The following is a 23,416-nucleotide window of genomic DNA, read 5'->3' as shown; positions in this document are numbered from 1 at the left end:
AGGAAGCAATGTCGACACCGGCCAAGCGCAGACTCATGCGAGACTTCAAGGTACGTCTCAATCCTTTCCCCATTTTCCTTTTCCTTGTACTAACACATATGCTCCAGCGAATGCAGCAGGATCCACCCAGCGGCGTCTCAGCGTCGCCTCTCCCCGACAACGTGATGAAATGGAACGCCGTGATAATAGGCCCGCTGGAGACGCCCTTTGAAGACGGCACATTCCGCTTAGTCATGCAATTCGACGAGCAGTACCCCAACAAGCCGCCCGTGGTGAAGTTCATGCTGGAGATGTTCCATCCGAACGTGTATGCGCTGGGCGAGTTATGTTTGGACATTTTGCAGAATCGATGGAGCCCCACTTACGACGTGCTGAGTATCTTGACTTCTATCCAGAGCTTGTTGAACGACCCCAATATCTCGTCTCCTGCCAACGTTGAGGCGGCGAATCTATACAAGGACCATCGAAGTCAGTATGTCAAACGGGTACGAGAAACTGTTGAGACGAGCTGGAACGATGAGAGCTCCGATGAGGACGGGGACGAGGATGACGAGGAAGAGGATGAATAAGAGTAAGAATAAATGGTCTCACCTAGGTATGTGGGTGTAGAATTCTGTATTTACAAGCGTTGTATCCTTTTTTTTTTGGGGGGGGGAAGGGGGAGGGTCCTATTTCAACCAGAGGTAGTACCATTTGCGTCCATTTTTCCTCCGTTCCTCTGCCTCCACCCTCGCCCTTTCCTCCTGCCACTTTCTTTCCTCCGCCTCCCGACGCTCAACCTCATACGGATCAACAATCACAACCGGCTGCGGCTTGCCCCTCTCGCCCACGTTCTTATCCCGGTATACCGCAACCATCGCAACCATAACCACCAAAAACACCACAACCTTGGACGCGCCATCCATCCGTCTAGTGTCAAACTGGGCCTTCCTCACCGGCGTCTCCCCCAACTTCCTCTCCTCCAACCTCCTCACCCTCCTCACCTCCCCCCTATTTCCCCCCACACCATTCGCAACGGGAGCAGACGTAGTGAACGGCAAATCCAACGGCGCCAGCATCGCAGACCAATTATCGAACTTCTCCCGTACGCCCCAATTCCCAAACCCGATATAGTACGCCAACCTCTTATCCTCCAAACGCAAGTTCTTCCACTTGCCATCGAACTTGCGCTGGAGCTCCAGCGTGACTTGGCCCTGGTGCAACATGCTCAAATGCGGGAACAACGTCGGGTCAGCGTAAATGGGCGCCGTGTCAATCGGCTGCGTCGCGGGATCATCCGATGAGGATGGGGAGTGGGGGGAAAGAAGCAGGGATACGTCCTTTAGCGATTGGATCGCGAGCCTCGCGGCCTCGGCTTTCTTATCCTGTGGGCTCGTCGAGTTGAACCTGCGTATGATGAGCGACATTTGCAATTTCGGTAGGTGCTATGGACTAGGATAAACAGAGCACACGGGATTTTCAGAAATTTCAGTTTGGAATTTTTTTTTTTATTCATGCGCGATTCATACATACATTCGTACAACTCAAGAAAACTCACCTAGTAACTAACGAACTATACAGGTGCAATTTACTTCTTCTTGCCTTTCTTCTTCTTGTTGTTTTTCTTCTTCTTCTTCTTGCCGTTGGAGGAGGTATTGGTACCCGGGGTATTTATCGTTGATTGTGAAACTTCGTTGATTTCGCTGGTTTCGTTGGTTTCGTTGGCGTCATCCTCGGGCGTCGAGTCTCTCGACAGTGGGGCGTCTTCAACGGCGGGGGAGCCTTCCGCTGGCACCGACTCGGATTGTGGTGTTGACGTTGACAAGGGCTCTGCCTCGGGAGTAGCGTTAGCTTCGGTCAGTTGCGGTTGCGGTTGGGGTAGTTGAGGAGCGTCGGGGTTTGCTTCCCTGGATTGGGGTAGTTGAGGAGCGTCGGGGTTTGCTTCCGTGGGTTGGGGTTCTGGAGATGGTAAAGTTTCAACAGTTGGTTCGTTGGTTGAAGGTGGTGCTTGAGTTTTTGGTTGTGCAGCCGTGACTTGGTTTTCTGCGGCTTCCTGGGCATCCCCGTGGTTCTCGTTCTCGTTCTCGTTCTCGTTCTCGTTCTCGTTCTCGTTCTCGTTCTCGCGATCCTCTTCAGCTGCTACAGCTGGCTCCAAAGAGGGTTCTTTCTCTTGGGAAGGAGCGTACCCATCATAAACGCCGTCTCCCCCATCCAGGAGCAAAGGAGTTCCCTCATCTCGCTCATCCTCTTCATTCTGGATATTTTGCTCGTAAATCCTCTCCCTCAAATTCATCACTTCCTCAGGCTCATTGGTCACATTAGAATCATCAGCAACAGCAGGAGGCTTCACCTCGTCCTCCTCGTTCTTCTTTGGCTTCTCATTGAGCCTCATGTGCTGGGCACTCGACCCGATCCGAGTGATGTCATTAGAGCTTCTGCCAAAGAAATCCAACTCTTCCTCGGGGTCATACTGTGGTGGCAACTCTTCCCCCTTGTCCAAAATCTTATCATTGGCTGTCGAGTTAATCTTGCCATATTCAGGCAAATTGGCCAAACCACGATCGCCCGCTAATTTTTTATAATCGCTAGTCGAGACAAAACCATAACGTCTCACGTTGGCTTCAATCCAAACAAAGCCACTTTGCCCCAAGTTGACTTGGAATTTAGCATTGGTTGAGAAACATCCCACTGCAGGGTACATGTCAACAAAACATCCCTTCATCACGTCCAATAGCTTTTTGCCATTTCTGGTGATGAATATGGTACCAGTGGGTATGACATAGCCAAAGCCAACCACGTCGGATTGCAGCAAAGGTGGCAACACCAATGCATTAAACTCACTATGGTCTCCTCGATGCTGCTGCAACGGAGTAGGAAATGGCTTGTTGATTTTCAAATTACCAGTGCTTTCGTAAGCAATGGAGAACTTGTTATAACCGGGCAATCTAAACGATGTCGGGTAAGGTTTCGTGATTAACCCAATGGCAAAATGTTGTGTATTAGTCGTCTCGGCGTATTCAAACACCTTGGTTTCGAAATAGATGGTATCTGAATACAACCTGTTTCTCACCGGCAAAGGGTAGTTCAAACTAGCAGTCGAAGTGCAGTAAGGTTCGTCGTTGTTGTTGAAATTCAATTCAGTCTTATCGGCAACAACATAGTGCGGATTCAATATGTTTGGCTCCATGTCAAATTTAAAGGCATTGATTCCAAACTCTTTGATGAGTTTCTCATCATCTATACTGAACGTCTTGCCCCGGATCTTGCTGAAATCTGGCGGGCGAACAACAGTAAATTCCTGACCTTTCAAGTATTGTTGTTGTTCTTCCGGCGACAATTTGGTGAAATCAAACTGCTCTTCCAAGTGTCTCAAGCTCTCCTCATCGTTGAGGAACTCCCTGGGAACATCGTTCAGGAACGACCCCATGATATTATCGGTGATTGACGACGACAAGCTTTGGTATTCCCCCGTGTTTGACCCGGCAAAAAACACCTTGTATATGCATATGACGAGAAACAAAAGGACTATAATCGATGACGAGACAATGATCAACGCTACATTAGCCGGATCATTGTCGAAAAAGGCGGCAGCAGCAACCTTCCTCACCGTCAGCATCTCCATCTCCATCTCCATCGTCCTCATTTTATTCCTGACCCTTTTTGATTCGGTTTTTTCACAATCTCAACGGATCACCTCTCGTAAAATAAAAAAAGAAAGGGTGAATGTTTGGCCTTTCGCGAGTTCTCCGATCCATTTTTTCTTTCTTTCTCTCCCTTTATTCCTCTTCCCGCTGTGGACGCGGCGATCTCCGTCACGCCTGTAGTCAGACGACCATTAGCCAACGAGTGCACCACAGTTGGGACCGGGACAGCTTACAAGGAGCTCGAATGTGGCAAGGGAGACAGGACCATGGTCTAGGAAAACAAGCACACTGAGAAGAGCTGGCCGGAGAGAAAGCCACATTTAAAGGCTCCAAAACGCGAGCTAGGGGGAAACTTTACCGGAAACACCACCACCAACGTGTTTCCACCCGCACAACTCCTTGTCAAAGAGATGAAGAGGAAGATGCTGAATTTGACAGTCTGGATATATGCACACTCGAAAACGGCGTTTGGGTGTTGCTTCACCCTCCACCTCTCTTGTATCCTCATCCTTATCTCACTGAGTAAGCCGCACACCAACCCCAAAAGAGTAACCGGCACTTGCTGCTGAGAATCACGTGCCAGGAGCAAAATCAAGATCACGTGCTAAACTCTTAGGGGGCTGTGGAAACAACGCCACCTACCAAATGCAGAAAACATCACTCAAGTGTATCTACTACTACTACTACTGCACATGTTTAAGGCAGAGGGGGACAGTGACACCAAGTCAGCAGTCTCTAGCAAACAGCAAAAAAAGGGTCCATTCAGCACTGTCCCACCAGTGTAGACGTACGTATCTACACCGCAGACTGGCCGCCATATGGCGGTGTTTCACCTGCTTAAAGGTACATCAGCACACGTCAAAAACAAGGAGCCAAGTTAATTGAATGAATAAAATAAACAAAAATTTTTCAAAAACAACAGCGTACATCTCTTTTCCTCCCTCTATCCATCTATAGCTGAACACTTACCTGATTGGGCCATTGCACTTGCTGCCTTGTCGATAAGTCCCATGTCATACGCGCCTCTCTCTCTCTCTACTTCTCTCCCCCGGTAACCTCTGCAATTGGTGCTAAATAATTGTGCCATTTATAGATTGCTCAACAAACAAAGAACAACAACCAGAACCACAACAAAGGGAATGGAGATAACCATAGTTGCCATCAAAGTGTGCAGTGAACGCCGCTGTTCCGCTTTATCAAAAGCTGGCTTTCTTTTGCCTGGTTGATCTACTGAAATACCCATATAGGGGGGTCTCGAGCCTCCAGTGTCGCGAGTTTGAGGCCCAGCAAGCACGGAGTTGGCGACACGACACTGGTGCATGCACGTGACCAGACACCCTACCAGCACCACTTTGCAAAAAGACAACCACTTTTTCTTTTCTTTCGATTTTTTTGCAACACATTTCATTTCCATTTACCAACAAGGAGTGGTAAAGGCCTGGGCTTGTATTAGAGACGGATGACAGTGATGTTGACACGGAGGATATCGCCGCTGTATCTCATATTGGGGCTCTTGATCGTCATAGTCGTGATATTCAATGTCACGATACTATCTTCTTCGAATGATTCGTCAAACCCGCACCAAAATACGTACTCCAAGTCGTCTGGAGCGACTTACTATACCGGCGGCAAGTCTTCGATGAAGGCCCATATCGATAAGGTCGACAGCGAGGAGTACTTGGCGGCGATATTGAAGGAGCTCGAAGAGACGAAAAAGGAGGAAATCTTGCAAGACTACAAGCTCCAAGTGACCAAGAAGGAGAAACCTCTTATTATACAGGGGTTGAAGACGGAGATGAGAATGAAGTATCTCAACGACATCAAGCAGGCGTTGAAGGATGAAATCAGGGAGGAGAGCACCGCCGAGTTTTACAAACAAAATGCCCTTTCCTACGAACTTTTCCAGAGTTTGGTTAACCAATACACCCAGCGCCATGAAATCGAGGTTCGGCCAGCGGCATTCCTCAATGTCTTGAAAGACCAACTCAAGACATTCCCACCAACTTTCCAGCAGGACGTCAATAAGGCAATCTCAGCCTATTTCGATCGCAAGAAATATTTCCGCTATTTACTAAAAGACATTCTCTTGGACAATAAACCTGCATGCGAACCATTTACCGCTGAGGAAAAAGGATCCCGCTTGAACCCAACTTACCAATGGGACGCGCGAGTCATTTCGGAAAAATACTTGCGTGAATCAAACTTGAAAATGGGAACCGATAAATTTGTTTGCTTGCAAACGGCGCATGATAAAGTGGTCAACTTACTCAAGACGTTGGGAACCCCGCCCACGCAGTTTATTGACGGACATGGTATTGTCATCAATGGTGGAGGCGGAATGATTGTTAATGCACTTATTGCAATCACCAATTTGAGAGATCGAGGCTCGACTCTACCAGTCGAGCTCATATTGGATACACCTGCCGAGTACGATAAGCAAATCTGCGACGAGCTTCTCCCCAAAAGATTGAATGGCAGATGCATTGTTGTGTCTGATGCAATCGGCAAGGATATCTTTGACATGATTGATGAAAAATTCTCGAGAAAGATCCTAGGCTTGTTGGTGTCCTCGTTTGACCACACCATTGCCATCGATGCAGATAATTTCCCCATTGCAGATGTCGATAACTTGTTATACACCGAACCCTACATCTCCACAAAGATGGTTCTTTGGCCTGACTTGTGGGTCAAGTTAACAAGTCCCCTTTTCTATAGAATTGCCAGGTTGGAAAAGGGCGAAGTCACTGGTAGATTTGGAATCGGTAACGATGTGAAATTTGCCGATTACCTAAAAGGTGACCCATTTACCGAAGTCCATTTTCACGACTTTGAAGGCTTACCTTCACCAATTTCAGTTGAAACTGGGCAAATGGTATTTTCCAAAAGAGAGCACATGCGCTCCTTGCTCCTTGCACTTTACTACAACATCAACTCGAAAGCATGGTACGAAGACCTCATTTATCAAGGCGCATACGGTGAAGGCGATAGAGAAACCATTGTACCTGCACTTCACGTGATGAATGAACGGTACCACTTGATGAATCAGAAAATCCACCGTTTGGGCTACATTGCAGAAAATGGCAAAGACACCGATACAACTCTTGGCCAGACCGATCCTAGAGATAACCCGCAGTTTTACTCTGACTGGAAGACTTTTCTTCGATCAAAAGAACTCGATACGAGATTGAACCCATTCCAATCGGGAGAATACACTACCCGTTTAATGGAACAGTTTATGACCTACAAACAGAAACTTCTCGAGGACAAAAAGATTGAAGATGAAGAGACAGCGCACAGGTTGATCGAATACAAGCTTCCCAACATTTTATTCCTCCATTGCAATCACCCCAAGATTGACCCCATTAAAAACTCGGCTGAGGGCGAATTTGGAACTTATTCTAGAAGAAACATGGGCTCGGTTGCCAAAGTCAAACCTATCCTCAAAAAGGATTGGGAACTAAGATTCCATTCAGTAGCGAAATGGGTCGTTTGTGAAGCAATAACGAGTCCCGACTATTGGGCCAATGTCGCAAAAGTTGACCAAAAGACAGTCTGCTACAAAATCAGCAAGTACATTAAGTTTCTTCAATTGGACACATTTGGTCCCGACGCCGAGTTTAAAGGGTTGAAAACAGACTTGCCCCTCGGTGGCGGTGAAGCTGCTCAAGTTGCTCAAGTTGAAAATATCAAAGCAGCACAAGAACAAGAGGCCAAGCAGGATGGTGTAGCTGAAAAAGTGGGCGATGGTAAAGTTGCTGTTGGTGCTGGTGCTGGTGCTGGTGCTGGTGCTGGTGCTGCCGAACCTCAACAACAAGCACCAGCAGCCGATGCGGCTAAAGCTGCAAAAGCTGCCGATGACACTTCGGAGAAGATGGCCCAGGATCAAATCGATGCTATAGCAAAGCAGCAGGAAGCAGAACTAGCCGCAGCTGAGGCTGTACAAAAACAACAACCAGACGCTGAAATAGGCGCAGGAAAAGGAGCACTAGCAGGAGGAGGAGCAGGAGGAGATGGAAAGGACATTATGGGCGCGGTTGCCAAACCGGAAGCGGTCGAAGCCGCCAAAGCAGCAGTAAACAATATACCCTAGGGAAAAGCGGGAAAACGGTAGAACAATTATTATAATTTATTCATCATCATCATCACCATCTTCGTCGTCGTCTTCTTCTTCTTCCTCATCATCTTCATCATCTTCTTCATCATCATCATCATCTTCCTCTTCTTCATCGTCATCAGAATTGTCCTCCGACATGCCTTCACAATCGTCATCTGCACCTTTGATACTCTCGACATTGATATTGTACCCTACTTGATGGAAGAAATCGCCCATCTTTTCAATCTCATCCAGCGGTAAACTCGTAAACAACACAGAATGCTCAGGCTTGAACAAGTTGACAAAGTACTTGTTCAACACGTAAATCACATCTTTTGCCGTCAATTGATTCAACTGCTTCAAAAACACCTCGACGTAATTGGGACCCCGTCTCTTGAACAAATTGTCGCAGATTTTAAAACTAGCAGCATCAAAACTCGACTCTTGGCTATTGGCAAGCTCGTTAACTATTGTAGCAACGGCGCTCTCCAACGGAATCGGATCGATTTCAAGCTCTCCACTAGCATACTGCTCGACAATCGTCTTGCCGCTAAGCCAAGCCTGTTTAGGATCGGAACCACGGTAAATCGTGTATGTCAAGTGTCCCATCTCAAGGCTTTTTTTCATGCTGACGCCATAAGCGAGTCCCGTGCCTCGAATGGCTCTCCAAAAGGGACCTTCCACGGCGCAAAGGAACTCAATGGCGAGCGAGATTCGCGGTATGTCCTCGTCGAGGTAATCGGTAGGGATCTTTGTCACTGCAATGAGATGGGTCGACTCCGTCGCGGGGATATCAACGAGGTAGGCCTCGTATGCGCATTTCTGACCCAATTCAGACTTGAACTGATACGAGCGCGGAAGGTCGCAAAATGGTTGCACCGAGAATAATTTGTCCTCTGGGGTTTTCAGCTGTGCGAAATTGTTGCTCCAACTACTAACGGGATTCTCCAAATCAACGGTATTTCCCATGATTATGATCTTGATGTTGTCGGTCAGGAACAACGAAGTTTTAATCTCTTCCAAATCAGCAGCAATCTTTTCGAAATTGTCATTGTCAATCTCCTCGAGTAGATGCTTGTAAAAGTCCTCGGTGTTGATTGCATCCTGAGCTTTTCTCAACGACCGGTCGGTGAATAAATGCCTGAATTCTGACGAGTACATCATCAACTCGCCATTTCTTTTCTTGTCAGGCAACGAGTTGATAATCTTTTCAATAATGACTTTTATCCTCGATTTCTCAAACTTGACAAAATGAGTAATGTTGTAAAGCCAGTTGATTGCCCGCTGGTAGTTTTTGGTTTCAAATTTCACGGACATGCTAATCAACTCCAAAAATTGATAGTCGTATCCGTTATCCAATTGAAATTCAATCAAGTCTCGATTAAGGTCGGCGATAACCTGCTCAAATGGAATGTACTTGCCACCATTTGGCAATTGAATAGACATGGAGAAAATCTCCTCCACCACCGACATGTACTTCAATAATTCGGGGCGAAGTCTGGTCGATGACATGACGAGTTGTATAGTGGTGAATTGCGATTTAAAGCTTTCAAAATGCATAAATAGTGGGAAATCTGCAGGTGTATCTTCTCGAAGCACATTGCAAAACTCGCTGCCAGACTCAATGTACTGGTTGCTGTTCAAGTCCACTATCCCCTTTGTCAACCCGGCCTTGTACGAGTTTGTCTTGATGAACGCAATCTTGGATGGGTCTGGTTTTTCAAACGCAACGAGGATCTCTTCCGGGATAGGCCGATCGTTGAACTTTTGCGCTGCATCCAAGTTTTCTTCCAAGATCTTCAACCCCGCCTCTCCGTGTTTTTCTTTTATTGATCTTCTCAACTCCTTGTTTTTCTGCTTGTGGAGTTCATTGACTTTTGACGACGGCTTTGCTATAATCGTGGCGGAGTGGTTGTCAACGAAATATTTCTTGATAACGTCACACCACTGCTGCGCCGTCCACGTCAACAAGGTATCGTACTCGTTCAAATTTTCCAACCACTTGGACAAGTCCGATCCGTCGTCTTTACCGTAGATGAAATCCAGAATGGCAACAGTTGAGAACAAGCTTGGGCTCTTTTCAGTTTGCGAGATAAACTTGAGCCTCTGTTGGTTGATAATCTGTCTCATGTACAAGACATTGAGATTGTCAGGTTCAGTTTGCAACTGCAACAACTCCTTCATCTTAGTCGCCAACTCCTCCAATTTTTCAGTCGGCACACCGCCGCAACTGAAATTTAATGCAGTTCTATAATAATCGTCTGTAGTGTAAGCTATTTCAGCAGCATATGAGTCCTCAACCTCAACGAGATGCTTGTTAAAGAGTGAGATCGGGCTATCCGTAAAGTAAGCACCCACCATATCCACGGCGGTGTTGATCAATACGTTGTCCCCCTTGCACCCGATCCAGGACATGAGCAACTCACCAGTAGACTCATCCTTATCCGGAAACTCCACCACTTTCAAAACAGTTTCCTTCAATGGCTCGTCATGCTTGGAGTCTACAAACGGCCGAGGCCGCTCTCGCAGCGCCGTCGCGGGCAACGAAGGGATCTCGTTGTCAAATGCCGTCATAATCTCCAATAGCTCGTCCTGGTCAATCGACCCCGTGATCACAACACACAAATTGTCGGGTCGATACATCGATTGGTGAAACTCTCTAATCTGCAGACTCTTCAAATGACGGAGTTCTGCCATCAACCCGCCAGTCTCTGAAGAATAGCCCGATTTGGGCGCATACAACGTTTCCTGCATGCTCTTGAACGAAACAAACCACAGCTGGCTTTCAATGCCCTGCATCTCACTAAACACCACTCCCTTCTCCTTCCCCTTGCCGTCGACATGATACACTTCGGTCAAACACGCCTCGTCTGTCAACGTCGGATGGAACAAATGCTCCAAATATATAGGCAAGAGCGTCTTGAACCCGTCCCATCCAGCAGTGGTCAACGTGTACACCGTCTGGTCAACGGCAGTCCAGGCATTTGTCAGGGAATAGAGTCGATTGCCCAACGCGTCAAGAAGCCCCTTGTACGGGAATTTTTTCGATCCCATGAATATCAAATGCTCAAGCGTATGAGGACACCCTGAATTGTCCTCGATCTCCGTCGCCACGGCAAAATACCCATTCACCATGGGTGAAGGCTGGTTGATATAGGTCAACTGAAGCCCCGTTCGTGATGACCTCCATTTTGTGATGTGGGTGGGCGCATACTCCACTTCAAACGACGCTTGCTTCACAAACTGAGAATGGAGGACAGTCATGGTCTTGCAAAAACGAACTATTCGCCAAATTGCCTCGATATACTTTCTCTTTGTTTGTAATGGGGGAAACAATCCACGGTGGGCTATAATACCGGTACTGTCCTTGTTGCTCACCTATCGATTGTGAAAAAAAAACCAAAAAAAAAGAGAGCGACCGTTGAAGGGTCACGTGGTGGCTACATCAACCAGTCTGGAAGATCAAGAAGAGCACCTCGATGGTGGTGGTGGTTATTGCTGACGTTATACATTATCAATCGCTACTTAAGTTGCAATTCGGCCTCTTTGAACATCTTGAACATGCCCTCAACTTCCTCCTTCATCTTCCTAGTCAATTCAACCAAAGCTTCGTTGGACCTGTTGTACATGATGCAGTTGGCAAACATCAACATCACGTCTCGTTCTAGTTCAAGTATCAGCAGATACACCGGTGGGTCGCTCTTGGATTTCAATGCCTTGAAAATGCTTTTCAAGTCCTTGGGTTGGTAAATCAACTCATAGTAGTTTGGTGCATCTTTCGCGTTGACTGCCTGCAAAAAGGGAGACGAAAACCTGTGCTCTTGGATTGAATTGAGAAGGCTGACGGCGATGCTTTGGAATTTCTTTTGGAGCTGCACTGGAGCAGGAGAATGAGACCGAGACCGCTTTCTGGACTCTGGGATGTGGCTTGATTTCCCCTGGGTCTTTTTCGCAGCTTTCGAGCCCTCGGCTTTGGTTGAGTGCTCCTCGCCTTCTTGCTCGTCTACGTCCGGCAGTTCTTCTTTTGCCTTCTTTTCTTTCTTTTCTTTCTCTTGTTTCTTTTCCTTCTTCTCCTCCCTCTCCTCTTTATCGTCTTTATCGTCTTTCGTCTCCTCCTCCTCCTCCAGGTCTTCCATTTCCTCATGACAACGTTTCACTCCAGATCTAAGGTTGGCATTCCTCCTTCCTGCAACAATAGGTTGGGCCTCGTCTGTCTCGCCTGTCTCCTTGGCATTCATGTCATCACCCGGTTCTCGTTCTTCTTCAACCTCCTTGCCATCGCCCTTCTCTCTGGAATTATATTCTTCCTCCACCATTGACATTTCCTGAGTGTCGGCGTTGTCATCCACGGGCACCTTCACCTTCTCTTCGGTGTCGATATCGTGTGATTCTTTATTTGCATCTCGACTGCTCTCTTCCAGTCTCGGTGGTGCAACCAAATCCTCGACCTCGGGGCTATCCACTTCCTTGAGTTCTTCCCCACTTGTTTTCCCACTTGCCACTTGAACCGCTTCCTTTTCTTCTTCCTCTTCTTCTTCTTCTTCTTCTTCGTCTTCTTCTTCTTCCTCCTCTTCTTCTTCTTCGCTACTCGAACTGCTTTCCTTGAAAGAGGTTTTTTCTTCCTTTGTTGCTACTTGGGGTTCCCCTACTTCTTTGATAGGCAAAACCTCGAGCGTTACCTCAGTTGTTTCCTCAGGTCTTTCCTCAGGTCTTTTCTCAGGCGATTCCTCAGAAGGTTTCTCAGGCGATTCCTCAGAAGGTTTCTCAGGCGATTCCTCAGCGGATTCCTCAGGAGCTTCGTCAGGCGCTGCTACCAGTACAGGTTCAACCGGTGCTTCCTTTTCTTCTTCCTCTGCCGCTGGTTCTTCTATAGGCTTGTCAGCATTGTGGGCTTGTTCTTCCAGTTCAGATTCTTCTAACTTCTCGGCTATTGATGGTTCCTCCTTTTCTATAGCCGAAGTTGCCTCCTCGTCCTCCACTTTTTTCGAAAATTCAGCTTTTTCTTCTTCTGCCTCCTTCTCTTCCTCTGGCTTTTCCTTTGTTTCTTCCTCCACCTCGGCCTCAGCCTCTTCCTCTTTCTTGTTTTCTGTTTCTTTCTCTGGATTTTCCCGCGCCTCTTCCTCTACCTGATCATCTACCTCATCCACCACATTGTCTCTCTTTTCACCGTTTTCAACGACGCGTTCCTCAGTTGGTTTACCCACGTCGTTCACATTCTCCACTTTGTCTTTGCCCCGCGTTTCTGGCACCAGTTCAGCAGAGGATTCCGACTTCTCCACTAGCGCCTCCGCGCCATCCCGTTGTTCCAACAACGTCTCCGCTTCGTGTAGCTTCTTTGCGCTATTGAGCAAATACTTGGAATATCGAAGTGTCGAAGTCGCGACAATGGTCTTCAAGTAGTAGTCATACTTGTCGCTGATTTCAATAACCACCAGATCGTTCGTCACGCTGACAAACTTGAAATACAACGTCCGATTGATGATGAACGATAGTAGCTTGATGTCGATCTGGGGGAAATTTATATTTTCATTGGGGAAACTCTGCGTGTATTGGTATGTGGTTTGGTTCAAATCATTGATAAACCGTTGCACCGGGATCGAGGCCTTGTTTTCCGGGTAGTCGCCGCTGTACTCGCTGATGCTCTTGTTTATGACCGCCCCTACTAGTATGATCAGTAGATCCGGATTGATCTTGACTTGTTCCGTCATGCGTCGCTGGCCCGTTGGTAGGGGGTTTATCTTTGCCCAGCAGTGGTTGCACCAAAGTTGGGAATGGCAATTTTTCTTTTTTTATTGCAGAATGATGAATTCGTGAAAAAACTCCGATTCAAGAGTCAAGAGGTGAAGTAAAGTAGCCACTCCTCTACTTTCGCAAATAGCAGGTTATCGTGATAGTGTCCAATTCTACGTTGGAAGAAAGTTCAAAAAAAAAGCCTGGTCAAAAAGACGTACAATTGTATATACAGCTATTGATTTGGGAAGGGAGGCATATTGCCACTCTATCATCATCCCACGAAAACCCTAAACCCCAGATTTTCCTCTTTAGAACCCAACTGGTTCCAAAAGTTCCTTCTTGGTGTTTTTCTTTTTTACTGTTGGTTTTGTTGCATCAACAAGGCGCTAGAAAACGGTTAGTACCAATCATTCAAACTGACGATTGCTTCCGAGGTGGAACATACTTTTGCTCTTGGAATCTTTGGCCAACTCGTTCGCTGTGTTTCAAGAACTTCTCGGAGCACTTAGCAATACAGCTCGATTCTCTAGAAGTCAAGTTGTTGGAAGTAAAGTCGTTGACGCAGTCATCGAAGCATCTGGAAACCAAATTGGAGTACAAGTTCATGAAGTCTTTCATTTGCTTCTGCTCCACAATCTGCTGAAACTCTTGTTGCTCTTTAACGTTCAACTGGTCCATCTTAAATATCTATCTGGTAATCTTTCTGGAGACGAAAAAGAGCGCTATTGTCCCTGTCTGGTCCTTTTCAAAAGATTGCAAGTGGGAAGAAGGCTCTTTCAGTTGAAGGAGTGAAATTTCAAATTTTTTTTTTTGGTCTTTTCTCGTTGGTTTGCGCTCATTGGGATGAGATGTTGAGAGATTTGACACGGAGATGAAGATCAGAGATCACCACCACTGCTATTTGTCTTTATTAGTGATTTTGAAAGTATTTACAGGATCTAACAGAATTGGTTCCATCTCTAGGTGTGTTTTTTTTACGCTTTGCAAAGTCCTGGAGCTCTTGGGAAGGGAATGACGTCTCGCACATTATCGTGACCAGAGAGATAGGTGATGAACCGTTCCCATCCCATACCGAATCCGCCATGGGGCACAGTGCCGTTACGACGCAAGTCGGTATACCATTCCATCTCATCCAAGCTCATTCCCTGTCGCGTCATGGTCTGGGTCAAGGTCTCGTACTCGTGTTCTCTCAACGAGCCTCCGACAAGCTCACCGAATTCAGGTAGCAACAAATCAAAGCATGCAACCGTAGGATGAGTTTCGTCAAAATTGGCCGATTTCGACATGTAAAAGGGCTTGACCGACTGCGGGTAGTCAGTGACAAACACTGGACCGTCGCGAGCTAGTAACCTCTCATGCTCCAACAGCAAAGAGTCGCCGAATTTCAATCGCGCCTGGTGTTCTGCATTGATCTTCTCGATCGCCTCGATGTAGGTCATTCTGTGCCACCTGTTGCGTGGACCAAGGAGTGAAAGCCATCGACCTTCCACGACAGCTGGATCAAAGTACACACCACGGAGGTACTCATCTTTCGAGTCCACCAATTTTTGTGTGACAAACCTAATCATGTCCTCCGTCAAACTTAGGATTTGCTCGAGGCTGTTTGCGTGGCACACTTCGGCTTCAAGCATCCAGAACTCGCTCAAATGTCTCGTGGTGTTGGACTCCTCGGCCCGGAAACAAGGCGTCAACGTCCAAACGCGGTTGAGCGCCATGGCCAAGGCCTCAATGTGCAACTGCGTCGACACCGTCAAGTAGGCAGCCTTGCCGAAAAAGTCCTCGCTCTTGGCTATTTTGAACGTTTCTCCTGCACCTTCGCAGTCCGAGCTCGTGATGATTGGCGGTGACACCTTGGTGAAACCACGCGTGTTGAAAAATTGCAACATTTGACCTTCTAAAAATGACCGGAGTCTATAAAAAGAGGCAATTGTTGCCGTGCGGTGCTTCAACGAGGGCAAACTTCGAAGAAAACTCATCGAGGTGACTTTTTTCTGTAGTGGGTAATCGTCAGGTACCGAGCCGATGATCTGGTATGAATGTCTGGGGTTTTCAGGGTCATACCGAAGTTCCTTGTCTTGTCCCTTTCCTGCGCTTCGACTCCATTCCCCCGTGATTGATACTGATTGGCCCACTTGGAATTTGGGTTGGTTCTGAGTACGTAGAATGACTTTTAGCTCTTGCGAAGTTGTACCGTCGGTTAGATCTAGGAATCCCACATTCTTTGATTTTCGAATACTCTTTACAAAGCCGTGTGTTTTGACAATTTTCCCGTCTTCAGCAGGGATGCCCAACTGTTCTTTGATTGTGGGTGGTAGTGAGCTTGCCTGGTGAATTGCTCGTCGCAACAATGATCGCGTGGGGAGAGCCATGGGCAATCTCATCTTTGGTGGGTTTCGTCGAGCTACGATAACCATGGCGGTGCTACTTGGACAGATCCCACTAGCGGTTATCATCAATTTTTCAACACTGCTTTTTTTTTGCATCATCTCCATTGAATATCGGGATGTATGAAAACCACCATCTAACCAACCAACTAAACAAACCAACCGCCTTCAAGCAGTTAGAGTACATTATCACAGATGCATACCCATCACTCGCATAGCGGAGACTACATCTCCCACGCCCATGACACACTAGAAGCCATGGTCAACAAATACGTCGAACTGGGCTTCACGACGCTATGTCTCACCGAGCACATGCCCCGGCTCCAAGACAGGTTCCTTTACCCAGAGGAAACAGAAAAGGGCTACTCCGTCGAGAATTTGAATCGGGACTTTGAGCAGTACTTGGCGCATGCCGAACGTCTTCGGATCCAGCACCGAGACAAGATTGTAATCGTGGTAGGGTTAGAAACCGAGGCAATCAACGAACAACACATTGAATATTCAAGGCAATTGCTCCAGAACCCCGTCATCAAGATGTCCGTGGGTTCAGTTCACTTTGTTCACGAGATCCCCATTGATTTCTCAGCTGAGCTATGGCTAGAGGCTAAACGCAAGAGCAAAAATGGTCTCACGCGCTCTTTATACAAGGACTACTTTGAGCTTCAGTCCAAGGTTTTGGACTTGAAACCAACGGTAGTGGGACACTTTGACTTGATACGGCTTTGCCAGCCCCAGGATGACTTTGATGAGACTACGGGCAAGCTCACTAAAGATGTAGATATACAACTGGACTGGCCCGAGGTCTGGGATGTGATCAAGCAAAACATCACAAAAGTGGTGGACTATGATGGCCTTTTCGAGCTCAACTCGTCGGCGATCCGAAAAGGCTGGGATACCCCGTACCCGAAACTGGACATTGCCAGCATGATCTCTCGGCAGGGGGGGAAATTCTGCTTATCTGACGATGCGCATGCCTGTTCCCAAGTTGGTCTCAACTATGGAAAAACGTTGCAGTATGCGAAATATTTACAGCAGCTGGCTCTTTGGCGTCTCAACGCCAACGGAGAGGCTGAATCGGTCAACCTCGATACCATGATGGAAACTATGAAAAATCTCCAACCGAAACTTAACAAAAAATGAAAAAAAAAACTAAAGATGCACCATGAGTTGAATTCATGTCGAAAATTAGAGATATATTTATATATATATGTATAGATATACATATCGGATCTAATATGATCTACCAAACATACAGTAATTGACGGCTTTCCTGTCACATTTCACACATTTCTGCCCTTCTTTCAACTCAGGTTGTTCAAATGGAATACACAAGGACTTGGCTCCCATTGATGGCGCCTTTTCATCCACATCCCCATCGTCGCCATCTTCATTCTTGGCCGAGGAGTCCTTGATATCGTCTTCACAATCGGCATCGCCACACCATGGAGCCAATATGACATTCTTTTTGTTCAAAGTGGGGATGAAATATTTCCACTCGTCAACAATAACACGGCGCTCGTCAAACTCTTTCTTTGCCTTTAGGTATAAATCATTTTGGATTTCTTCCAAAATTGCAGCCACACGAGTCTCCAACTCTGATAATTTCACGGTGTATTTCTTGCCATCGTTTCTTCGAACTGCGGTGACTTGTTCAGATTCCAAATCTTTGGGGCCAAACTCTAAACGAAGTGGAACACCTTTCAACTCCCAATCGGCAAACTTCCAACCAGGGTTATATGAATCTCTGTAATCACCGGTGGCTCTGACCCCCGCCTTCTTTAACCTGCTCTCAATCTCCTGCGAACCATCGTTGATTTGTTTCCTTTGTTCTGGAGTAGTCTTGGCCGTGATCCCCACGGGAATGACAACGGCTTGCGTTTGAGCGACTCTTGGAGGCAAGACTAAACCTCTATTGTCCGAGTGTGTCATCACCATAACACCAATGACACGAGTGGACAAACCCCACGAGTTTTGATAAGCGTAAATGCGTTCCTTATCGGCTCCTTCGGGGTTTTCAACAGACATGTTGAACATCTTGGAGAAATTTTGACCCAAGTGGTGTGAAGTTCCACCTTGGATACCTCTACCAGTGGCTGGAATGAACCCTTCAACGGTTGTTGTGTAGTCACCACCGGCAAACTTTTCGTTTTCAGTCTTTTTACCCTTGATGACAGGAACGGCCAACAACTCTTCGTAAACGCCCGCGTAGTAGTCCAATATTTGTAAAACCTCTTCTGCAGCATCTTCCTTGGTCAAGTGGGCCGTGTGGCCCTCCTGCCACAAGAACTCTCTTGTTCTTAAAAATGGTTGAGGGTGTTTAAACTCCCAACGCACAACCGAGTTCCACTGGTTCAATTTGATGGGCAAATCACGATGGGAACGGATCCATTTCGCATAGTAGGGGTACATTACCGTTTCCGACGTTGGTCGGATGGCAATGTGTTCTTCCAATTCGGAACTACCAGCTCTCGTGACCCACGCGACTTCAGGAGCAAATCCCTCGATATGGTCCTTTTCCTTCTCCAACACTCTTTGCGAAACAAACATTGGGAAGTAGGCATTTTGCACCCCCAAGGACTTGATTCTAACGTTGAAGTAGTCCTGGATGGTTTCCCACACGGCATAGGAGTTGGGTCTGAGGATGTAGCAGCCCGAGACATCGTAGTAGTCCAACATCTCACTCTTGACCACGACTTGGACATACCAGTTGGAGAAATCCTTTTCCTTGTCAACTGTTATACCGATCAACTTGGCATCGTCGATTTTGCCGTCAACCTTTTGAGGAGCGGCCTTCTTCTCTGCTGCTGCTGCCGCTGCTGTTGCGGCTGGCTCAGCACTGAAATCAGTAACAATAGTTTCAATGCCAGTTGCTTCCAAAAATTGCAACACGGCCTTTGCAGGAAGACAAGTAGAAGCAGTTTCCGTCGACAATTTCAAAACCGCGTCGTTCTCAGCCGCCTCTTGCACATTGGAGTCCAAGAGAATCTTGATCTTCCCTGCTAAACCCTTGTCCAAATTGGCGATGGAGACTTCTTTTGTGGACGTCTTGAAAAACTCCTGGACGAGATCGTCCTTGGCCAATCTAGGCTCCTTGACATTTGCCGATTTGGCAATTACCGCACCGGGAGTAGACGTCGATTGCAAGGCAAGCACCAAAACGGGGACGGGGGTGGCCGTCTTGGCGGTTTTCGGCTTGAAAACCAAGGTTTTCGTTTGTAAAGCTTTGTCGTTTTCAGCGGAATTAGCCAACGACAATGTAGCCAAAGATTGAGCTAAAGCCATGGCAGGTCTTTCGTTAGTTGAGAAATGGGGGGGGGGGGGAGCTGTGGTGTTATCTGGAGATGTCTTCGTAAAAGATCAAAAGTTTTTTTTTTTTAATTCCTCCTTTTCGTCAGGAGGAGAAACAGCGAATTATCGCCATCTCACATCTTCGTCGTGCTCCTATTGCGTTACAGTAATACTGCTGTTATCGTTCTTCACCAGTAGTGGTAATGATAGTAGTAGTGAGAGGAATAGATTGATAAGAAGCAAATGCTTACGGGACAGGTTTAGAAGAGGATACAACTGTGTAGTTCAGGCTTGTAGGTATGAGTAATACCTCTTCCTTGGATCTCTCTCGTGCTGGCGGTAAGTGTGCGAAAAAAAAATTTCCAGCATTATTGAGTCAGACGACTCATTGCAGTTTTTATTCGTACCAGAACGATATACCCAGTTAGTGCCGGAGAGCCATGTCGTCAGTATATGTTAATGAAAAGTCTGGTGCGGACAGCCCGGAGACAGCAGGAACTGTAGAGCAGCCTTTCCAAACGCCAGCGTACGCTGTGTTTGTCAACGCCGAGGCCAAGATCTTGGTCTACAAGCAAGCAGAAGGTGGCGATGAGAGCAAGTTTGAGTACGTTGAAATCTCGGCTTCGGCCTTGAAAAAGGCCAGAAAGGGCGCCGAGGGGTTGAAAAAGAAGGCCGAAAAGCAAGCAAAGGCCCAAGAGGAAGCTCAAAACTTGCCCAAGGTTGCAGAGTTGGACTTGGGTTCGATTGAGGAAGACAAGTCGTTGCGCGAAGCTCAAAAGATCAAGTTGGGCAGTGTCCAAGAAAACGTTGACAGGCGTGTGCTAGTGCAAGGGTGGGTCCACCGTTTGAGGGTGCAAAAGGGGTTAGCGTTCATAACGTTGAGAGACGGCACCGGGTTTTTGCAATGCGTCTTGACGGGAGACTTGGCCAAGGCTAAACAAACTCAGCAATTGACCATTGAATCTACTGTGGCCATCAAGGGCGTTATCTCGAAGTTACCGGAAGGCAAGACTGCGCCCGGTGGAGTCGAATTGAAAGCCGATTTCTACAGGATTGTGGGTCTTGCCCCGGGAGGAGAAGACGCATTCACCAACAAGATCCAAGAAGGCGCCGACCCTTCGTTATTGTTGGACCAACGCCACTTGGCATTGAGAGGCGAGAGTCTTGCGGCAGTCATGAAAGTCAGAGCCGCCTTCTTGACCGCCATAAGAAGAGTATACGCCGAAGAGGGTCTTACAGAAGTGACCCCGCCATGTATGGTTCAAACACAAGTGGAGGGAGGCTCGACCTTGTTCAAAATGGACTATTACGGAGAAGAGGCATTCTTGACTCAATCGTCTCAGTTGTATTTGGAAACGTGTTTGCCCGCACTTGGTGACGTGTACTGCGTGCAAGAATCGTTTAGAGCTGAAAAGTCCCACACGAGAAGACACTTGAGCGAGTATACCCACATTGAAGCCGAGTTGGCCTTTATCACCTTTGACGAGTTGTTGACCCACATTGAGACCTTGATCGTCAAGACTGTGCAGTACGTTTTGGAAGACCCCGTCGCCGGCAAGTTGATTGAACAATTGAACCCGGGTTTCAAAGCTCCAGCGCTTCCTTTCAAGAGAATGGAATATGTTGAGGCCTTGCACTGGTTGAACGAGAGGGGAATCTTGAACGATGAGGGAAAGCCTTACTCCTTTGGTGATGATATCGCCGAGGCTCAAGAGAGGAAGATGGTGGACACAATCAACGTTCCCATATTGCTCACAAGATTCCCCGTCGAGATCAAATCTTTCTACATGCAAAAATGCCAAGACGACGCAAGAGTCACCGAGTCTGTTGATGTTTTGATGCCCAACGTTGGTGAAATCACCGGTGGTAGTATGAGATCTTACGACTACGCCGATTTACTCGAAGGGTTCAAGAGAGAAAAGATTGACCCAGCGGCATACTATTGGCTCTTGGACCAGCGTAAATATGGTACTTGCGAACACGGCGGATACGGCTTGGGAACCGAGAGAATCTTGGCCTGGCTATGCGACAGATTTACCGTTAGAGATTGCTCCTTGTACCCAAGATTCACCGGCAGATGTAAACCATAAGTAGAAAAAGATACACTGTAGTCAATAGAAACTTTTAATTTTTTTTTTTTTCAAATTCGTCAAGTAAAGTGGCGGAAATTTCCCACCGCCCAAAAAAAAAAAAACTTGAAGAGATCAAATAAAGATCAAATGTTTACCCCATGTTGGGTGCCTACTCGTAGGATCAAGATGAAAGACCATCAGATATGAGCTACAATAGTAGTAGATAGTCTACACGGTAACTGATGACGGAAACCAGTGTTGTTGCCAATAGCTATAAAAACGTTATATTGCCTCTAGCGGCATTTTGAGGTTTTTCTTTTCTACCACGAGAGCAGTTTTAAGCAGTTTGGAAAACAAATAGGCAACGGTCTTAACAACCTGGCGGCTCAAGTAGTTAATGTCGTCGTCGCTTGGCTCAAACTTCTTCTGCAGCAAGTCTTTAACGAGCAGTTTCAAGTAAGCAATTTGCTTTTCCTCCCGCGGGATCAACTTTTCGCAATAGCCACAGGTCAATTTGAGCAAATTTTTGCTCAATTCCTGGCTGAATATGCGAGAATTACGATTGTCTCTGCTCTCATTCAAGGCTTCAAAGTAGTTGTTCTCGTACAACAGGCAAAGGTTGACGGTGTCGGCACCATTGAAAGACTTGCTACCGCTACTATTCACGTTTCTTTCCGTCTCCTCGACTAGTGTGGCAAAAGCTTGCGATACTGCAGAAGTTATCTGACCGGGAGCATGTCTCGGGGGTTTATTTATTGCCATCTCGTCAGCAAACTGTTTTCTGAAACATGCAAATTCATTCTTCATCATTTCCAATTCCCCATAGATGGCTTCTTCTTGGCTTTTTACCCTTTCCAACGCGTCACTCTTTGCTTCAATCTCGCTGCGAGTGAGCTGCACATCTTGCTCCAAGTGCTTCATCGTGCTCACAATCTCCTTTTCTCTCCTTTTGCAGTCCACCGTCTCCTTCTTCAAAAGATGATTACGGTGAAGGAGGTCGCGATTCTTTGTCTCGTTATTGCGCTTGGTTATAGCGAGCTCATTTTGTAAACGTTTCATCTCCATTGCCATTTGATCCTCCCTGGTGGTCGTTTCTGATAGTTTGTTCTTCAATTTGATCACGTGCGCATCTTTCAAAGATAACTTTTCCTCGAGGCTTTGGATCAGTTGGGCCATCTGGTCTGCTCTAGAGTTTTCCTGGGCCAACTCGCTGTGTAGAATGTCAATTTCTTTCCTTTTAAGCGCTTCGTGTTCCATTTTATCGTGCTGCATCTTTTCGAGCAACTCTTTCTGCACCTTCTGGGATACCTCATCTTTGCTTAAAAGATCCTTCTCGAGCAGTTCAATTCGAGTCTCCATCTGGTTTTCCATCTGCGTCTTTTTGAGCAGATCATCCTTTAACTTTTTTATTTCCTCATTCTTGCTTGAAAGATCTTTTTCGAGTCGTTCGACACTCTTTGCCAATTGATTTTCTTTTTCGCTTTTTTCGAGCACCTTGTTCTTCCACTTGTTGACTTCTGCCTCCTTGAGAGCCAACTCCTGATTCATTTCATTCTCAAACGTTTTCCAGTCATTTCTCCAGGCTGCTAGTTTAGTCACAGCATCGCGTTCCTCTTTTGAGCTCTCGCGTAGAATTGAAACCTCGTTTTCAGCTTTTGCCAACTCACTTTTCAATGTTTTGTTTGCCCCATCAAGCTCAGTCACTTGACGCTTTAGTTTGCTCGCCAACCCTTTCAAAGACGAGATATAGTTTAATACATCCCGCAGAGTACATTGGCTAGGTTCAATGTGCATAGCTAGACAATTTGTCTCCTTTAAACTGGCATTTCCTGTTTGTGTTTGATACTGCGCTGCTATTGTTTTTGCAGATTTTGCAGATTTTGCAGTTGCATCTCGGTCATTCTTGCCACGCTCTTTCAATGTCGCTGACTCCGTCAGTAAAACCTCTAATTGATCCAGATCTACACTGTCACTTTGCTCAAGATTATCAAATGGCGGAAAGAGACCCACTTGACTTTCTTTTGACGTTTCTGTTGTTGCTGACAACTCGCTACTAGTAATTGTTGGAGCTTCAAAGTTGGCCCTTAATTCTTTCCTACTTGTAAGCTCCTGCTGAATAGTGTGGTACCTTCGCACCAATCTGGGAACCTGGTGTGGACGAATAATCTCACTGCCACCACTGCTATCTTTACTCATGACTCTTTGCAGTAGTAGAAGCTGAAA

General features: G+C 46.7%; 12 protein-coding genes across 12 annotated transcripts; 4 read left to right on the top strand and 8 right to left on the bottom strand. All coding sequences in view use genetic code 12, as the record gives it.

The window, feature by feature from the left end:
- Positions 1 to 8: 8 nt before the first annotated feature.
- Positions 9 to 569, top strand: LODBEIA_P61040 (uncharacterized protein; the record flags this gene model as incomplete). The annotated part of the gene is made up of 2 exons (XM_066976511.1): positions 9 to 50; positions 108 to 569. The coding sequence occupies 2 exons, from the start codon at positions 9 to 11 to the stop codon at positions 567 to 569; spliced, it is 504 nt and encodes a 167-aa protein (XP_066833042.1).
- A 99-nt stretch (positions 570 to 668) lies between these two features.
- LODBEIA_P61030 (uncharacterized protein) lies at positions 669 to 1,406 on the bottom strand (the record flags this gene model as incomplete). The annotated part of the gene is made up of 1 exon (XM_066976510.1): positions 669 to 1,406. One exon carries the CDS (start codon positions 1,404 to 1,406, stop codon positions 669 to 671), a length of 738 nt encoding a protein of 245 aa, XP_066833041.1.
- A 161-nt stretch (positions 1,407 to 1,567) lies between these two features.
- LODBEIA_P61020 (uncharacterized protein) lies at positions 1,568 to 3,622 on the bottom strand (the record flags this gene model as incomplete). Its single annotated transcript, XM_066976509.1, has 1 exon — positions 1,568 to 3,622. One exon carries the CDS (start codon positions 3,620 to 3,622, stop codon positions 1,568 to 1,570), a length of 2,055 nt encoding a protein of 684 aa, XP_066833040.1.
- A 1,469-nt stretch (positions 3,623 to 5,091) lies between these two features.
- Positions 5,092 to 7,713, top strand: LODBEIA_P61010 (uncharacterized protein; the record flags this gene model as incomplete). Its single annotated transcript, XM_066976508.1, has 1 exon — positions 5,092 to 7,713. One exon carries the CDS (start codon positions 5,092 to 5,094, stop codon positions 7,711 to 7,713), a length of 2,622 nt encoding a protein of 873 aa, XP_066833039.1.
- Positions 7,714 to 7,749: 36 nt separating this feature from the next.
- LODBEIA_P61000 (uncharacterized protein) lies at positions 7,750 to 10,980 on the bottom strand (the record flags this gene model as incomplete). Its single annotated transcript, XM_066976507.1, has 1 exon — positions 7,750 to 10,980. One exon carries the CDS (start codon positions 10,978 to 10,980, stop codon positions 7,750 to 7,752), a length of 3,231 nt encoding a protein of 1,076 aa, XP_066833038.1.
- Positions 10,981 to 11,237: 257 nt separating this feature from the next.
- LODBEIA_P60990 (uncharacterized protein) lies at positions 11,238 to 13,424 on the bottom strand (the record flags this gene model as incomplete). Its single annotated transcript, XM_066976504.1, has 1 exon — positions 11,238 to 13,424. One exon carries the CDS (start codon positions 13,422 to 13,424, stop codon positions 11,238 to 11,240), a length of 2,187 nt encoding a protein of 728 aa, XP_066833037.1.
- A 380-nt stretch (positions 13,425 to 13,804) lies between these two features.
- Positions 13,805 to 14,127, bottom strand: LODBEIA_P60980 (uncharacterized protein; the record flags this gene model as incomplete). Its single annotated transcript, XM_066976503.1, has 2 exons — positions 13,805 to 13,835; positions 13,895 to 14,127. 2 exons carry the CDS (start codon positions 14,125 to 14,127, stop codon positions 13,805 to 13,807), a joined length of 264 nt encoding a protein of 87 aa, XP_066833036.1.
- A 296-nt stretch (positions 14,128 to 14,423) lies between these two features.
- On the bottom strand, positions 14,424 to 15,818 carry LODBEIA_P60970 (uncharacterized protein; the record flags this gene model as incomplete). Its single annotated transcript, XM_066976502.1, has 1 exon — positions 14,424 to 15,818. One exon carries the CDS (start codon positions 15,816 to 15,818, stop codon positions 14,424 to 14,426), a length of 1,395 nt encoding a protein of 464 aa, XP_066833035.1.
- Positions 15,819 to 16,028: 210 nt separating this feature from the next.
- LODBEIA_P60960 (uncharacterized protein) lies at positions 16,029 to 16,973 on the top strand (the record flags this gene model as incomplete). The annotated part of the gene is made up of 1 exon (XM_066976501.1): positions 16,029 to 16,973. The coding sequence occupies one exon, from the start codon at positions 16,029 to 16,031 to the stop codon at positions 16,971 to 16,973; it is 945 nt and encodes a 314-aa protein (XP_066833034.1).
- A 90-nt stretch (positions 16,974 to 17,063) lies between these two features.
- Positions 17,064 to 19,115, bottom strand: LODBEIA_P60950 (uncharacterized protein; the record flags this gene model as incomplete). Its single annotated transcript, XM_066976500.1, has 1 exon — positions 17,064 to 19,115. One exon carries the CDS (start codon positions 19,113 to 19,115, stop codon positions 17,064 to 17,066), a length of 2,052 nt encoding a protein of 683 aa, XP_066833033.1.
- Positions 19,116 to 19,561: 446 nt separating this feature from the next.
- LODBEIA_P60940 (uncharacterized protein) lies at positions 19,562 to 21,211 on the top strand (the record flags this gene model as incomplete). The annotated part of the gene is made up of 1 exon (XM_066976499.1): positions 19,562 to 21,211. The coding sequence occupies one exon, from the start codon at positions 19,562 to 19,564 to the stop codon at positions 21,209 to 21,211; it is 1,650 nt and encodes a 549-aa protein (XP_066833032.1).
- Positions 21,212 to 21,475: 264 nt separating this feature from the next.
- On the bottom strand, positions 21,476 to 22,987 carry LODBEIA_P60930 (uncharacterized protein; the record flags this gene model as incomplete). Its single annotated transcript, XM_066976498.1, has 1 exon — positions 21,476 to 22,987. The coding sequence occupies one exon, from the start codon at positions 22,985 to 22,987 to the stop codon at positions 21,476 to 21,478; it is 1,512 nt and encodes a 503-aa protein (XP_066833031.1).
- Positions 22,988 to 23,416: the final 429 nt, after the last annotated feature.

Source organism: Lodderomyces beijingensis (genome assembly GCF_963989305.1).
Source record: "Lodderomyces beijingensis strain CBS 14171 genome assembly, chromosome: 8".
NCBI lineage: Eukaryota > Fungi > Ascomycota > Pichiomycetes > Serinales > Debaryomycetaceae > Lodderomyces > Lodderomyces beijingensis.
Note: the sequence above shows the minus strand (reverse complement) of the source record. Positions and strands in the feature narration are given on the sequence as shown.